This window comes from Mangifera indica, chromosome 10 (assembly GCF_011075055.1).
Source record: "Mangifera indica cultivar Alphonso chromosome 10, CATAS_Mindica_2.1, whole genome shotgun sequence".
Taxonomy (NCBI): Eukaryota; Viridiplantae; Streptophyta; class Magnoliopsida; order Sapindales; family Anacardiaceae; genus Mangifera; species Mangifera indica.
The window spans coordinates 16,900,378-16,916,036 of NC_058146.1; the positions used below are offsets into that span (position 1 = coordinate 16,900,378).

Sequence of the window (15,659 nt, forward strand, 5' to 3'; positions counted from 1 at the left end):
AGTGTAACCACCTAAGCTATTAGACCCACCTTTTTGGCTCAACCGATTTTTGACTGGGTGTGTTGTCACTTGTATCCATGAACACTTTAGGTTGTTAGGCCCGCCGTTTGGCTCGTGCTCTGATACCATGTCAGAAATATATACATTGTAATAAAAAGAAAGAAAGAGAGTCTCACATCTAATAAACTTAAGTAAAATGAGTGGTATATAAGTGTATGGATTGGACCTTAACATAAGTCAATCTTTACACTTGTAAACTCAATATATATTTTCAACACAAGGCAACGGCACTATAAAAGGGAATGACGAATTTCTTTTTCCATGGCACCCGTACAAAGAAAGAGGGAGAGCGAGGATAACTTGTCGTGCACCGATCAGGGAAGGAAATTGCTGGGGAAAACTTTGCCATGGGAAGACCATCGTGATCACCAGAGGAAAGGTAGTTTTTCAATTCTTATATGTGTGTGTGTGTTTGACATAAGGACTTTGTGCTTGTCGCATCTGGGTATAAGCATAGTTAATATCAGATGATCTTGTATGCGGGCGAATCATAATTCTCATGCTTGGATGATTCGTTGGCTGCCATGAGGATTGAATATAGTGGGTTGTGATTAAATGTTTATATAAGAAAATGGTGGGTCTATAAATATGGCTTTCAAAGTCAGAGAGTGTCGGGAATGCGTGGTGATGACCACTAAACAGATTCATGCACCGAAGTCGCGCGATGATGTCCTCGCTGGATCACCGTCTAACGTCGTTAGGAATCAGATTCATAGCAAGGTGCACGATTGGCATCCATTTGAGCGTCGTCGTGCGTTTCTCTCGTCGGGTTGGCCATTCGCCCAGCCCTGCGGCACACACACTGGCCGTGAGGTGGCGTGCACGCCGTGGCAGGAGGTGCGCACGCCTGGCAAAATGGAAACTGCGGCAACCTTCTTTTTGTTTATCAGTGAACAGTGGCATGTATGTAGAATATCTTTGAGTTGCTGTGGCATGTGTGCACCCACACATGTTATGGTGCACCTTCACCACGTGAAATTCCAAAATCTAGTAATACACCATGACATGAATGCTGTGAGAAAGTCTGAAGAAAAAATTAGGAGAATTAATGCATGATTTTTGTAATTGGATTCACTACTTTGAATTGAGCCTTCTTGGGTGGGTCGTTCCTCGAATTCAATTGATAAAATTGCACATCTTAATAAAGTGTGTATAAGCGGTTAAGTGTTAAAGACCAATTAATGAGATGTCTTGGTCTTGAATATACATAGGCTGATTGAAGAGATGTCTCAGCTTCTAATAAGGGAAGTAAAATTTACTCAATGGGGAATGATGATGTAAGTGGCATTTAAGACAAGCATCCCTTTGGGCCATCTCCATGAGGGAAATAAACAACACCTAAAATGTGTGTATGATTCGTTAGGTATGGGTGTAAGGGGGTTATCTGAGATGGATGCCCCATCCAATACAAAGGCATATAAGACACTTGAGACAAATGTCTAGCCAAATGCGTCGGGAACGCATTTGATAGTGATACTCTGTCGAGCAAGGTTGATAAGGAATACCAATAGAAGGAAAATCAAGAATTCCTACTGAGTATTTATACTCACTGTGTTCTTTGTTTTAAAATTGTAAGTAGGAGTGATAGCGAGGCAGATGGGGAGGTGAGTGGATTGGCACGCTAAGCTACATATCTGGCTGTAATTATTTTATTGTCTTAGTTAAATTTTTATGAAATTATGCACATTGGGATTACTAATTTTATTTGCTAAGTTCATTTTTGGGACACCTTTTAACACACTAATTTAATATCAATAAGGCCAAAAGACTATTTCCTATCCAAATTTTGCTGAAATGACAAATATATAATTGCGACAATTAAAAAATCCAAACATCCACCCAAGTTTTACTCTATTAAGATATGCCTGCAAATTTTTTGTTAGAGTTAAGGGGTAAAATAGTTATTTTATTAGTAATATTAAAATAATAAAAATTAAATCTCAATTCCCCTCTTATTTGAAAAACTAATAATTTTCTCTCAAGATTAAATGTTAAAAAATTCACTTTTCCCTTCTAAAATACCAAATCTGAAATCCAACCACTTCCTTCAGCGAATGGCGGCCTTACGACTGACAAAGGAGTCATTGTCCAACAAAGTTCGAAACTAGGGATTTGGGTAGGGGAAAAAGTTACTTTTCAAATGTTAATTTTCAAAATCTAAAGAGGCAAATGAGAAAAAATTATATATTTTCTAATATTATTATCAAATAACGATTTTACATTTATATTTAAATGCAATTTTAACAGAAGTTTAAGGATGAGTGGGTGTTTAGATTTTTTATCTGTCGTATATATGTTTTTAAGATTTAGTTAAAACTTGGGTGGAAAATAGTCTTTTTGACCTATCGATAAATATATGGTGTTACTTATTTACACACATTAAATAGGTATTTTTAATTTAAATATTTCTTTACATGTAACATGTTGTTTCGAGATAATTATTGTTAGATATATACGTTTGAAGAGGGGTGTTACACAATATAGATTAGAGAAGAATGATTAAGATTACTTGTATCGTAATGATAGACACCGAAAAACATGTTGTCATCACATGGGAAAATCAATCTTATTCCAACGGTCAAGATCATTAGGACTAACATTTAATAGTGGTTTAGGAAGTTGCTTTTGTTTGAATTCAAACCTGCTCGGCAGCTGGAACATAATTCTTGCTTACAATTAGTCAATTCCACATGGGGTCACTAACACAATTCCGTAATGGCAAGCACACGGAATTGTAAGGGTGCAACACGGTGTAAATCCATAAAAATGCATAAAATATTTTTAAAATGGTTTCACATAGGGTTTTTGAATTCAATAAGAAGGAAATTTGATTGTGATATCAAGATATTTATGTGAATTTTAATCCAAAACTTTATTTATCCATTAATTATGTAATGTTTTAAATACTTGCTTAGAATTATACTTAAAATTGTAATATTAAAAAAATATAAGGGGTATTTCAATTTTATAATATTAGGGGTGAAATAATATTTTATCATTTGGGGTATTAAGATATTAGACAATGCATGGGGTGAAATGATAATTGTCAATGTAAAGTGTACATGGAATTTTACTCAAAAATTGGGGGGTAAATAATATTTTATAAATTTAGTATATTTTTTAGGTGAGATACTATTAATCACGAAATATGGAGTTTAAATTGAACGAGTATAATAGATATGAAGTAAAGGATAAATTTTATATTATTAATTACGATTTCAAGTAAAATTTTGGAATACATGTAACTAGAATAGATGTAATTTATAAATATTTTATTATGAAACTTTAAATCTCTAGAACCATATAAATTATATATTAACCAAAAAAATTGGTAAATTAAATTTTTGCTCAGTAAATAAAGGTGATAATGTTGGTACAGTTTAATATAAATTTTTTTGATAAATTTTGTTATCGCTATTGCCCATTGTAAGATCAATAATAATGGGTTATGCTTTCATTCAATATGGAGGAGAATAGATCAAAAGTGATGAAAATATAATGGACTATGTTAGATGTGATATGAAAATAGTTAAAATTTCAGAGAAAATGACACTTGAAGAATTAATTCAATTGTTAAGTGAAAAATATTATATTCATCAAATCCTAAGCAACATTCAATCATGTATGAAATGAGTATGTCTAGATGAAGAATGTCCAGTCAAAATTGGAAATGATGGAGAATGAAGAGACGACTTTGTAGGGGTTGAAAATGCCGTATTAAATCTGAAATAAGAAGCTGAAGGGAAATCCTGCTTGACTTTGTTTTTTGCTTTTTCTATATTTTCTCATTTCACATCCTGGTTGAATTTAGTTTGTCTTCGTTTGCAGAACGTCTTGGAAGGGACTTGAAAGTGGGGCAAAACGTCTTGGAAGGGATTTGGAAGTGGGGCAATATTTTTTTTTTCTTTTTTTTTTTTTTCTTTATCTTGAAAGATGAAAATTCCTTTAAAATAAAAATCCCCAAATATCTTTTTACCTATATATATGTTCATCTAATGTTTTTTTTTCACTTAATTTAAATATCTAATAATATTTCTTTATATTTCTTATTTATAAATTTTACGCATAATTCATTGTTTGTTTTCCTCAACTTCGCCATATATAAAAAGGAAAATTTAAATAATAGAACAATATTACAAAGACACCACACTCAATTTTACACACCTCAAATAATCAACATAACATATATAAAAAGGGATAAAATATTTGAAGGTATCGAATTACCATTTTTTTTTTCTAAATAAAGGGGTCAAAATTTATTTACCTTTTCAATTAAAAATATCAAACTCTCAAATATTTCAATTGAAAGAACCAATCTTTCAGATTTTTTCATAAAAATCAAAGATACTAATAAACATAATTAAGATTGTATGTTTTATTTTGTTTTGGAAGTATGATTAGGGTTGGATTCAAGCCGAGTCGAGCTCGGCTCGCTTGAGCTCGAGCTTAGCTCGGTTCATTTTTCGTTATCAAAACAACATCATTTTTAATATATATTGATCAAAACGACGTTATTTTGTATAAAAAATTTTAATAAAAAATCTGTCGAGCCAGCTCGAGCTCGGCCAAGCCCGGCTCGTTTCGGGCTTGACCGAGCCGAGCTCGAGCTCGAGCTCGAACTAGCTCAGCTTGAGTCCAGCCCTAAGTATGATACTTTTGTTTGATACTTTTAATATAAAATAGTAAATATTAAGTCTCTTCAATTAAAAAATTTAACAATTTAATTTATTTAATTAGAAAATTTAAAGGTCAATTCAATAAATTAGATGTCTTCCGTTCCAAAGGAAAAAGACTTAATACTTTGACAGTTGACAAATCTATAACAACTGTCAAAGTATATCATTTATTATTCAATATTAATTAAATACAGTCTGATTTATAGATCATCACCTTTAATTCTAGAGAGAAAAGACTTTTTTCAGAGAGAGAAAAAAGATCTCAAAATGAGTCAACATATTTCGACCAAGCCATGTGAGGAGTTATGAGAAATTAAATGAAACATAAATATCACGGTTTCCTTCTCGAGTTCGTTTGCAAAATGTCTTGAAGGGGACTTGGTGTGGGGCAAAACGACTTGGAAGCGTTGGTAGAAATTGACTTATATATAGAGAGATGAAGACAAGTCCAAGTTGGGTTTGTAGAAATAATCACGTCTATGGTTTCTTTATAAGTATCATTTTTATCTACTTATAGATGTCCCCAAGCCCACACTTGACAAATCTAAGTTGTGCTCTCATGGAGAAATATCTATTTCTCTGCATTTTCTTAGCTTTCTTACTTCATTTTTCGACACTTTCCTTCGTTCATGCACGAGTAACCGACATTTCCACAGACAAGCAAGCTCTTCTTGCCCTGAAAGCTCGTATAAGCCATGATCCAACCAATTTGTTGGCCAGCAATTGGTCCACAAATTCTTCTGTTTGTCATTGGATGGGCATAACTTGTGGTGCTCGTCACCTTCGAGTAACAGCTTTGAATATTGCTCACTTGGGTCTCACAGCCACCCTTCCTCCTCAACTGGGAAATCTATCTTTCCTTTCAAGGCTAGACATCACAAACAACAGCTTTTGTGGCTCTCTCCCTGAGGAATACGCTCAGTTACGTCGACTGAAATACCTTGGTTTAAGTTTTAATAAATTATCGGGTGAACTCCCTGCAAGCATTTTTGATAATCTTCCCAATTTGCAACTGCTTTATTTGAATTCTAACATATTGGAAGGAAAAATACCATCGATCTTATCAAAATGCAGAAGCTTGCAACACTTGAACTTGTCAAACAATAATTTCATAGGAGTCATTCCGAAAGAAATTGGAAACTTGACTCAACTGAGACAGGTCTATCTTGGATTCAACAAACTCCAAGGTATGTTATTTGAAACTTTGTTTTAGCTGCTGTTACTGATATTCTTTTAATATTCCTTGTTATTCAATTATATATTGCTTATTTATTTATAATTATTTTGCAGGACAAATTCCAACAGAGCTTGGCAATCTTGCGAAGCTGGAGGTATTATCACTGATAAATAATTCCTTAACAGGAACTATTCCAAGCAGCTTGGGGCTATGTGGAATGCTTCGTTCTCTTCTGTTGTCGAACAACCAATTGCAAGAACATATTCCGAGAGAAATTGGGAACTTGACATTAATCAAGCGTCTATATCTAAGCTGGAACAAATTAACAGGTAAATAATAAACCCCTCTCAGAACTTCATGTTATTATGAATTAAAATAATTCAATTTACTAATTGAGCTATCATACTTTTAGGTGAGATACCGTATGAAATTGGCAATCTTCATAATCTTGAGGAGTTGGTACTTGCATCTAACCACCTAGTTGGCCCTGTCCCAGCTACTGTATTCAACATTTCAACAATGAAAGGACTGTCATTATATCTCAATCAACTCTCCGGAATTCTTCCATCAACTGCAGACTTTCCAAACCTTGAGGATCTTTACCTGTGGAGGAACAATTTCAGTGGGCTGTTACCCGATTTCATCACCAATGCTTCCAAGCTCTCCTGGATAGATATCTCATCTAACTCATTCTCTGGCTTCATTCCTGATACATTTGGTAATTTAAAAAATCTTGAGATACTAGATTTAGGATATAATTACCTCACATCTACTCCTAACCTGAGCTTTCTTTCCAATTTGACAAATTGCAAGAGTTTAAGAGCTCTAGATTTAGGTGAAAATCCACTAAATAGCATCCTTCCAGGTTCCATAGGGAATCTTCCTATTTCTTTGGAAAAATTTTTCATAAATGGTTGCAACATTAGTGGCAAAATTCCCAAAGAAATTGGAAATTTGAAAAACTTGCTAAACTTACAATTACAAGATAATGAATTAATTGGACCAGTTCCAGTTACCATGGATGAATTGCAGAATCTCCAAGGTTTGCATCTTCAAAATAATAAATTTGAAGTACTCATCCCAGACGTATTTTGTCATTTAAATGTATTGAATGAGTTGAATTTGGCTGGAAACAAGTTCTATGGAGTCATACCTGCATGTATTGGCAATCTCACTACACTGAGAAAATTGTCTTTGAGTTCAAACAGGTTAACTTCTTCTATACCAGCAACTTTGTGGAACCTTAAAGATCTCTTGTACTTTGAATTGTCATCAAATTTTCTGGATGGATCTCTTCCATCGGACATTGGAAATCTTAATGTTGCCATAGCTATAAATCTATCTAGGAATCATTTTTCAGGAGAGATTCCAATCGCTATTGGAAGCCTAGAAAATCTACAATCTCTCTCCTTAGAGTACAACAGATTACAGGGCTCCATTCCTGAAACATTTGGCAATATGAAAAGTCTGGAATTCTTAGATTTATCTAGAAACAACCTTTCTGGATCGATTCCCAAGTCTTTGGAGGCACTCTTGTACCTCAAATTTCTAAATTTATCTTTCAACCAACTAAGTGGCGAAATTCCTAAAGGAGGGTCCTTCAAAAATTTCTCAGCTAAATCATTTATGGGGAATCTTGCATTGTGTGGCACTCCTCAACTGCAAGTTCCACCATGCAAAAAAAGCAATCATAAAAAATCGAGGACTAAAATTGTTTTCCTGTCGATTCTTTTGCCAATAAGCATTGTAATCACTCTAGTTGTCCTGGTTCTTATGATCCGGAAAAAGAGAACAAGGCCACCTACCAATGTTGATATCTCTCCAAGAGGAACATGGAGAAGAATTTCTTACCTGGAACTTGTGAGAGCAACAGATGGATTCAATGAGAACAACCTACTTGGTAAAGGAAGTTATGGTTCAGTTTACAAAGGAAGATTAGATGAGGGGATGGAGATTGCAGTAAAGGTATTCCACTTGGATTTTGAAGGAGCTCTTACAAGTTTTGAAGCTGAATGTGAAGTAATGAGAAGTCTTCGTCATCGAAATCTTATCAAAATCATCAGCAGTTGTTCAAATGATGATTTTAAATCTTTGATACTAGAATACATGCCTAATGGGAACCTGGAGGAATTGTTGTTTTCTGAGACAAATGTATTGAGCATTTCTCATAGACTGGATATAATGATCGATGTTGCTTCAGCTGTGGAATATCTCCATTTTGGCTATTTAGTCCCAATCATTCATTGTGACTTAAAGCCAAGCAATGTCTTACTAGATGAAAATATGGTTGCACATTTGAGCGATTTTGGCATTGCAAAACTCTTAGGTGAAGAAAACTCCATGACACAAACAAAGACCCTTGCTACCATTGGTTATATGGCACCAGGTAACTGTTTCTTTTTTTTTTTAAGATAACAACACTTGTAGCTGTTGAACTATCATATTATTCTATTAAAGCAATCAAACTTTATTTGTTCTATTGAATAGACTTATTAACTCTCAGATTTTCTTATTGAAGTAAGCTAAAGTTCAATCTCTTTAATAGAAAAAATAAAGTTTGATTCCTTTAATAAAAACATATGGTAGTTAGACATGTGGTGTTATCTTTTTTTTATTTTTAAAACTTCGATATTTTACTGTTTATATGTGTAGCAATGAAAGTGCATGTGATTACTATGATCAGAATACGGAAGAGAAGGAAAAGTATCTAGAAAAGGAGATGTGTACAGCTATGGTATCATGCTAATGGAAACATTTACAAAGAAGAAACCAACAAATGAAATGTTTACTGAAGAAATGAGCTTAAGGAGGTGGGTTGGTGAATCATTATGCAGCACAATGATGCAAGTGGTGGACACAAATTTGCTTACAAGTGATGATGAACATTTCTCCAACAAGGAAGAATGTGTGTCATCTATATTGAGCTTGGCTATGGAGTGTACAAGAGAATCACCTCAAGACAGGATCACTATGAAAGAAGTAGTGACAAGACTCACCAAAATCAAAGCTGAACTTGTAAAAATGGGAACAAGAAGAGGCAGAAGGGTTTTGAATTTAGGCTAATTTCTTTCTGTCATAAAGTTTTAATCCAGGTGATTAGCCACATACCTTTAAACCTTTCTTTTTCCTATGCTATGTTATTTAACTATGGATAATTGTTTTGATTTGCAGAGAAAACTGGATGAACTAGCTAGTCAACGTCCCATCAATTTGAAGGCCTGAGTTTGATGACAAGTACATTCATGTTATAAGCTCAACTTTAAATTAAAAAAAAAAATGCTTGTAATGAGTTTTAATTTAAATTTGATGGACCTTAATGTAATAAAGATAAATTATAGGGGGTTTTAAATTTTCCTTTTTTTACTGGAGCTGAATTATAGTATGTTTTCAAATTTCTATTATAATCTGATTTTTTCAAATTTCTTATTTTTATAAATTATAAAGAATTTATTGAAGTTTCTAGTGTTAATAAGATGTTGTTGAATATAGTAGCTGGGATAGGGTCAATTAGGTGGTTAAATCCAAGATCCAAATGCTCAAGATTATGAAGATTGTCATTTTCATAAGTATCTCACCAAGAAATAGATAGCTCAATTGGTGAATTGGATTATAACAAAATGGAATTATTCTATAATAACATAATGTTTTGACATGTGTTCATGTTACTTTATTAATGAGTAGTTGTCAATGCCAACAATAAAAGTTTTTTGTATAGAGTTTTTTGAAAAATAGTTTTAAAAACTAGTATGGATTAACTTTTGAAATTGGGACTGTTTGTAAAGCTAATTTACATTACAAAACAACAAATGCACCCATAATATTTCTCCAAATTACAATATGAACTTAAATAAATATTTAATTCATTGCATGAATAAATACAAGTTTTAAACATAATTCATTGCTTGTATTCCTCAACTTTGGCCATGTACAAAAAGGAAAATTTAAATCATGAAACAATATCACAAAGACACCTCACTCAATATCATATAGACACACACCTCAAATAATTTAAAAACTTATAGAAAAAAGGGATAACAATATTTGAAGATATCAAATTATCACTTTTTTTTATTGAAATGATCAAATTGTTTTTTTTATCTAATTATAGGACTGAATTCTTGGATTTTTTTTATTAAAGGAACCAACTTTCAGATTTTCTTATAAAATGAATTAAGCTTTCAATATTTTCAATTGAAGATATTGATAAAAACAATTATGATTATTTTTTTTTTGAAATAAAGTGATTAGTTTGATATATTTAATAGAAAATAGTGAAAGTCAAATCTCTTCAATAGAAAAATATGAAAATTCGGTTCTTTCAATCAGAAAATTTGGACGTTTAACCTTTTCAGTAAAAACAAAACAAATTTAAATACATTCATTTAGAGGGAAAAAAAAGTAACAGTTTCATAGCTACGGATGTTATTATCCTTATACAAAAATGAATATCCTAAGAAATAAACTAAATTTTTCATAGCATATCAAGCAAAGAGCACTTCCAAAATGAAAAAAATTTTGGAACATTTTTATATGGAAGTGACTGTTGTCATTTATATCTATGTATAGAGTCAAGGTTTTGTTGTTATTTATATGTACAAAGCAAAGAAGAAGAACTTCCATATATGTAACGTCCAATTCCTGCTTCTCGCATCAAGTTTTTTAAAGGACAGCCGTTCATGAGGTCTTGACGGTCATCTATGAATCCATATATGCGCGCACAACATCTTCTATGGGAGCGCGGCATATGGGACACTTTCCACTGCTCCACTGCAACTCATGGGCGCATTTCAGGCAGGTGCACATATGCCCACATCTGTTCAAGATTTTAATATGGTATCGTAAACATTTTTCACAATGGGTATTTTCATATTTTTCTATTGAAATAATCAAACAAGGTGATTAGTTTAGTATGTTTAATAAGAAATAGTTTAACATCTTCAAGTGTTGTCATTTCGATTAGAATTCGATAAACGACTTACCTGTAAAGAAGTGAGTCCACCTGCATTTCATAGCAAATACAACAACTACGTTTCTTTAGTGCCCCATCTGGTGGATTGTTCCCCATTCCTCGTACTGAAAATAAGAACTATAATGAGAAATAGAGAACTTAGCAATAACTTTTACTAAATTCTGAGTCACTCAATTCACCTGAATGAAGTTCCTGTGGATTGGAATGTTGCGGTTTCACTTGCGTGCCCTTGCAACTGTTTATAGAGCTTCTCAGCTCATTCATCTCACGGCGGAGTTGTTCCAGTTGTCCTTTTAATTCATATATAAGTTTCATTTCCTGTAAGTGACAGAAAAAGTTTAGTTCAAGGAGTTATTGGGTCTCTCACACCTAAAAAGCTAGTTTAAGGAGTGAGGTTTTTCCTCACACTAATATACAAGAAAATGAGTGATAGAACTCACTAATGAAAGACTTGTTGTCAAAGAAGAGGACAGCTGACTATCTGGATAAGAAGCCTGAGCTTGTAAAGGTTCAGGAGTTGATTCAGATTCATCACCAACTTCTTGGCCTTGATAACTTGCAGAGGTAGAAGCAATTTGCATTGTTTGTGAGGAGGACTGCTCAGAATAATCACTTGTTTCACGTTCCTCGTGACTTCTTGAACTTTCTTCTTCCTCCTCTTCTTGCTCTTCTTCGTCTACTTGTTCAACTTCATTTCCTCGTACTACTTGTTCCTCTTCTTGGGAAGCTGCTGATTGCATGCACCTCTGTAAATGAGCCAACAACAATTCACTTATTCGCTCGCGACTCAACTCCTCCTGTTCTTCTTTTTCATAAGCCTCTAGTTCAATCTGTCTTTCGACACGAGTAGTCACCAATTGATCCATTGTTTCTCGGAAGTCACTAGCAAGATAAGTGGACACTCTCCTTCTGCATACATCAATCAGAAATTTTCAGGCTATCACAAGCATAGAATTGTATAAGATTTTCCATCCAAGTTACACTCATTTTACCTTTCAATGAGTTGGCGTATCTCATTATTGCCTGAGCTACTACTTAGCATCTCTTGGTACCATTCTTTTCTGCAATCTTCCCAATAACTTCGAGGGCGCGATATTTCACTTATCCAATCAGAGTGGGGATTTACAGACTGGCCCTGATAATAGATCTCTTCTTCTTCTAGCTCAGTCCCGTCCCCACAATTCGAGGATTCAGCTATTTCTGAAGTATCTTGGGAGTCAAGGCACCTGTCATCGACTTCTTGCCCGTGAGTAGCCCCTTGATCTTTAGCTATTTCACTTCTGCTCTGACCATTCAAGGCTTTTGTTACTTCAGCAGTCGTAACATTTTTCCTTGGACTAGACACTTTCTGCCTATCCTGATTGCTCGTTTTCGGTTCCAAGTTCTCCATTTTAGTTGTAACTTGTTCCCCAACAGCGACAACTTCCTGATTCTGACTGTTTTCGCCTAGCCGATTGGAGGAGGAAGAAGTACTCAAATGTTTCGGGTTGCCTGCTATATCTGAGTTACAGATTTTTGAACTACTTGCATCACTTTGGGCTGTGGCTCTATTCTCAGCAACTGAGTTAAATTTTTCCCTGCATTTGATTGGAACTTCATGTCAATGAATAGCAGCAATATCGAAAGGAAACCTCTCTTTTCAAAAGATGAAAGTTTCCGAAATCAAGCTCCATGGCTAACCAGTCACAAATTGGCAAAAATGGCAAAAGATTTAATTATATACCTGCGATGCATAATTGAAGACCCTTTTGCTAGCTGACGCTGCTGCTCTTGAATTGCCCAGCCCCGTTGCATAGATCTAACCCGAAGCATTGCCTGCACATGGATCAATCAATAGAACATCACTTAACAGGCTTCTGGAAAAGTCAGAATTGTATGATGTTTAAGATAATAAGAGGATGAAAAGAACGAAGATTACTTGAATGCGTCCGCGATGTGCAAAATTCGAAACTGCATGACGTTCTACCAGCGATTCAAGCTCTCGAAGCTTTTGGCCCTCCATTTGCATAAGCAAATCATTAAAAGCTTGTCGCCCTCTAATTTTTGGCATGCTCACAGACACTGAAAGGACTTTTTTCTCTTTTTGCTCTGCTTGATCTGGCATAGAAATGCTTTTTCGCTCTTTCAATGATGATTCGCTTGCATTCGCAACCGTTTCACCATCATTTTCATCAGTACCACTTGTTAATTTCTTTATAATATCGACGACTCGAAGCCTTTCCCTCTCTCCAGCATCCGAAACAACTCCGGCAGGCAGTTCATTGGCGGCTGTTTTATCAGACTGCTGCCCTGAATCAGTTGAAGTATCCCTGGTTTCGGATTGTTGTATTGGTTCACCAACACCAGATGACGCATTCTCAGTTTTATTTTCAACATTTTCAGGATTTTCACTAACTTCAGTGATGTTTTGACCTGAAGGTGTCCTGCTCAAGTTTGATTCTGAGCTCTGGTTCAATTTCACACTGTTGGATTGATTAAGTCTCGCCTCCCACATCTGAACAAGAGAAGAAGCGCCAGATTTCCCAACACTTGGAGACTTTTGTAGCTGACAAGAATCTCCAGTATTTTCTGAACTTTCTCCATTATACATTGATGGCGTTCCTGACGAAGAACCCAAAAGCTCTGCCTCTCGGCTCTGTTTCTCCAATTTTGACTGCATAACTCGAGCCTGTATCGTAGCCCACTTATCACGAATCCGAGACTGTTTCGAGGAAGAATTTACGTTAGAATCGCCATCACTCCTCTTAATCTTGTTACTCTTGCTATGATTACTACTCGGAAACTGTAAATTTCGATGATGGTGTTGATTCTGATTATCATTCCCTTGTTCTTCAGCTCCACAGGAATCGATTTTACTCACTGGATTCTTCAAATTCTCATCTACAGGGACGCTAATATGATTCTGAAATTGACCCCGGACAAGCTCTTTTAGATTCTTCTGAAACGCGGCGGCAGTGGCATTGCTTTCTCTGCATCTATCTACCCTGCTGTTAAAGTCTCTCAAAACACAATAAAACGGCGAAGACGAAGCGAATTCAACCTGGGAAGAGACCATTGAATTGAAATTGAAAACACTTCTGTGCAAAGAAACCAATAATTAAATATCAAAATGGAAACAGCCAAGCCATGTTGCAGAAAACAAGCCCGGTGTGGTGGTGGGTAGAGATTGAAAACAAACTCAATCTCAGAAAGGAAAAACACATTCACTAAAACTAACCTGCTTTTCCTATGATCAAGAACCGATCAGTTTTTCGCCACAAATTCTCAACCACAACTAAAACTCGGACCCCGTTTCCAGTTTCAATGCTAAATATAGGGAGCTAATTTTTCCCTCCAAAAATAGGGCACAACTTGGCTTAAAATGGAAGGAACAAAAACGGAATGAAAACAGAAGAGAAGGTTTATAAAGGGAAAGAGGAAAAGGGTTTGTGGGGAAAGGAGGAGAGTGAAGGGGGAAGGATTTGGGAGACGTTGAGATTGAACCGTTGAGAATTTTAGGGTCCCCATGATGAAGAAGAAGAAGCAGAGAAAAGTTGGAAAGATGACAGAAGAGGAGCGCCATTTCAGGATGTGGATTCTAAATATGAAATAAGCCTTTTTGACTTTGGACTGTTCATTTGGAATATACACATATTGCATGGCTTGATTCTAGGTTTAATAACAGGGCTAAATCCATTTAATTCCCAAAAGGTCAAATTTCCATTAGCAATTTTCTTGAAGCTTTATGAAAATAACTGTTTTGTTTACAAAACGACCAAATATCAAATCACCAATCTATACTTATCAATTTAAAAAAATTTGTTGGGTGGACCTTGAAATATCAAAACTCTAATTAATATTAAAATATTATATTTTATTCATTTTTTGAGTATGCAATTATTATTTTTAAATCTATCGAGGATCATTTTAAAATTTTAAAAATACCCTTAAACTTTTTTCAAATTTCTAAAAAATCTTTAAAAATTTTATTAGCATTTCTAACATTTTCAAAAATTATATTTACCCCAAATATCTGTTGCTTTGGAAATGAAAAATAAAATAAAATAATCTATGTAAAATAACTATTCTACCCCTTTCATTTAACAAAATTCATTAAAGGAAATATATAACAGGTGAAATTATGAATTTTGAAACTTAAAGGATAAGAATAGGTATTTCATCAAATGTGGGCTATCGTCCTTTACCCTAGTAATAATAATAGTAATAACAACGATAAGTTAATTGTGTAATAAAGGTATAGTACAAACATCGATATAAATGTAAGTCCATCATCATATGATTATATGATTTTGAATGGTTTAATGATAACTATTTCTCACCCAAGGTTTGATGAAACAACAAGTTCTCACATTTTTTAAGTTTAAAAAATTCATCTTCTCACTCTTCTATCAAAGTTAGTTGTTAGTTTCAAATGTCATTTTGTTGAAGTATTATGATAGTTTTAATATTACTTACACTCCAAATAGTACAAATAAATTATAATTTAACCTTATAATATTTTCTTTATTCTTTTTCCTCCCAATGTTTACTTCACCCTAATAACTTCTTCTCCAGTTAAAGGGTGGGGAAATGGAGTTTTCAAACTTAAAAGATGGGAATATGTTGTATAATAATACAACATATTTAGCTATTTTGAATAAATAATAAAATAACATACAATTATATAATAATACATCAACGTTTGTACTCATATTTGTGTCAATTGTTAGTATATGTAAAATTACTTAATGAAATAATGATGTTCGAGAACATATAAAGCAGTGGGATGCATACATTA

General features: G+C 34.1%; 2 protein-coding genes across 3 annotated transcripts; one reads left to right on the forward strand and one right to left on the reverse strand.

The window, feature by feature from the left end:
- Positions 1-5,259: 5,259 nt before the first annotated feature.
- On the forward strand, positions 5,260-9,005 carry LOC123227395 (receptor kinase-like protein Xa21). 2 transcript variants are annotated; one of them, XM_044652175.1, is made up of 4 exons: positions 5,260-5,923; positions 6,027-6,242; positions 6,326-8,299; positions 8,597-9,005. In XM_044652175.1, the coding sequence occupies exons 1-4, from the start codon at positions 5,296-5,298 to the stop codon at positions 8,974-8,976; spliced, it is 3,198 nt and encodes a 1,065-aa protein (XP_044508110.1). In that variant the 5' UTR covers positions 5,260-5,295; the 3' UTR covers positions 8,977-9,005. The 2 variants fall into 2 exon arrangements, with proteins under 2 accessions (XP_044508110.1, XP_044508111.1); XM_044652176.1 differs by having other exon boundaries at positions 8,566-8,731.
- A 1,305-nt stretch (positions 9,006-10,310) lies between these two features.
- On the reverse strand, positions 10,311-14,444 carry LOC123227361 (transcriptional regulator ATRX). The gene is made up of 7 exons (XM_044652134.1): positions 12,801-14,444; positions 12,606-12,697; positions 11,875-12,459; positions 11,323-11,791; positions 11,062-11,200; positions 10,893-10,986; positions 10,311-10,726 (listed from the first exon to the last, which is right to left on the reverse strand). The coding sequence occupies exons 1-7, from the start codon at positions 13,935-13,937 to the stop codon at positions 10,609-10,611; spliced, it is 2,634 nt and encodes an 877-aa protein (XP_044508069.1). The 5' UTR covers positions 13,938-14,444; the 3' UTR covers positions 10,311-10,608.
- Between the last annotated feature and the right edge of the window lie 1,215 nt (positions 14,445-15,659).

Excerpts from the sequence above, each read along its gene's own strand:
- LOC123227395 (XM_044652175.1), top strand. The coding sequence starts at position 5,296 with ATGGAGAAATATCTATTTCTCTGCATTTTCTTAGCTTTCTTACTTCAT. Across the intron at positions 5,924-6,026 it reads TGGATTCAACAAACTCCAAG|GACAAATTCCAACAGAGCTT; the intron begins GTATGTTATTTG and ends ATTATTTTGCAG. Across the intron at positions 8,300-8,596 it reads CATTGGTTATATGGCACCAG|AATACGGAAGAGAAGGAAAA; the intron begins GTAACTGTTTCT and ends TACTATGATCAG.
- LOC123227361 (XM_044652134.1), bottom strand. The coding sequence starts at position 13,937 with ATGGTCTCTTCCCAGGTTGAATTCGCTTCGTCTTCGCCGTTTTATTGT. Across the intron at positions 11,792-11,874 it reads ATACGCCAACTCATTGAAAG|AAGGAGAGTGTCCACTTATC; the intron begins GTAAAATGAGTG and ends TGATGTATGCAG. Across the intron at positions 11,201-11,322 it reads TGACAACAAGTCTTTCATTA|GAAATGAAACTTATATATGA; the intron begins GTGAGTTCTATC and ends TGTCACTTACAG.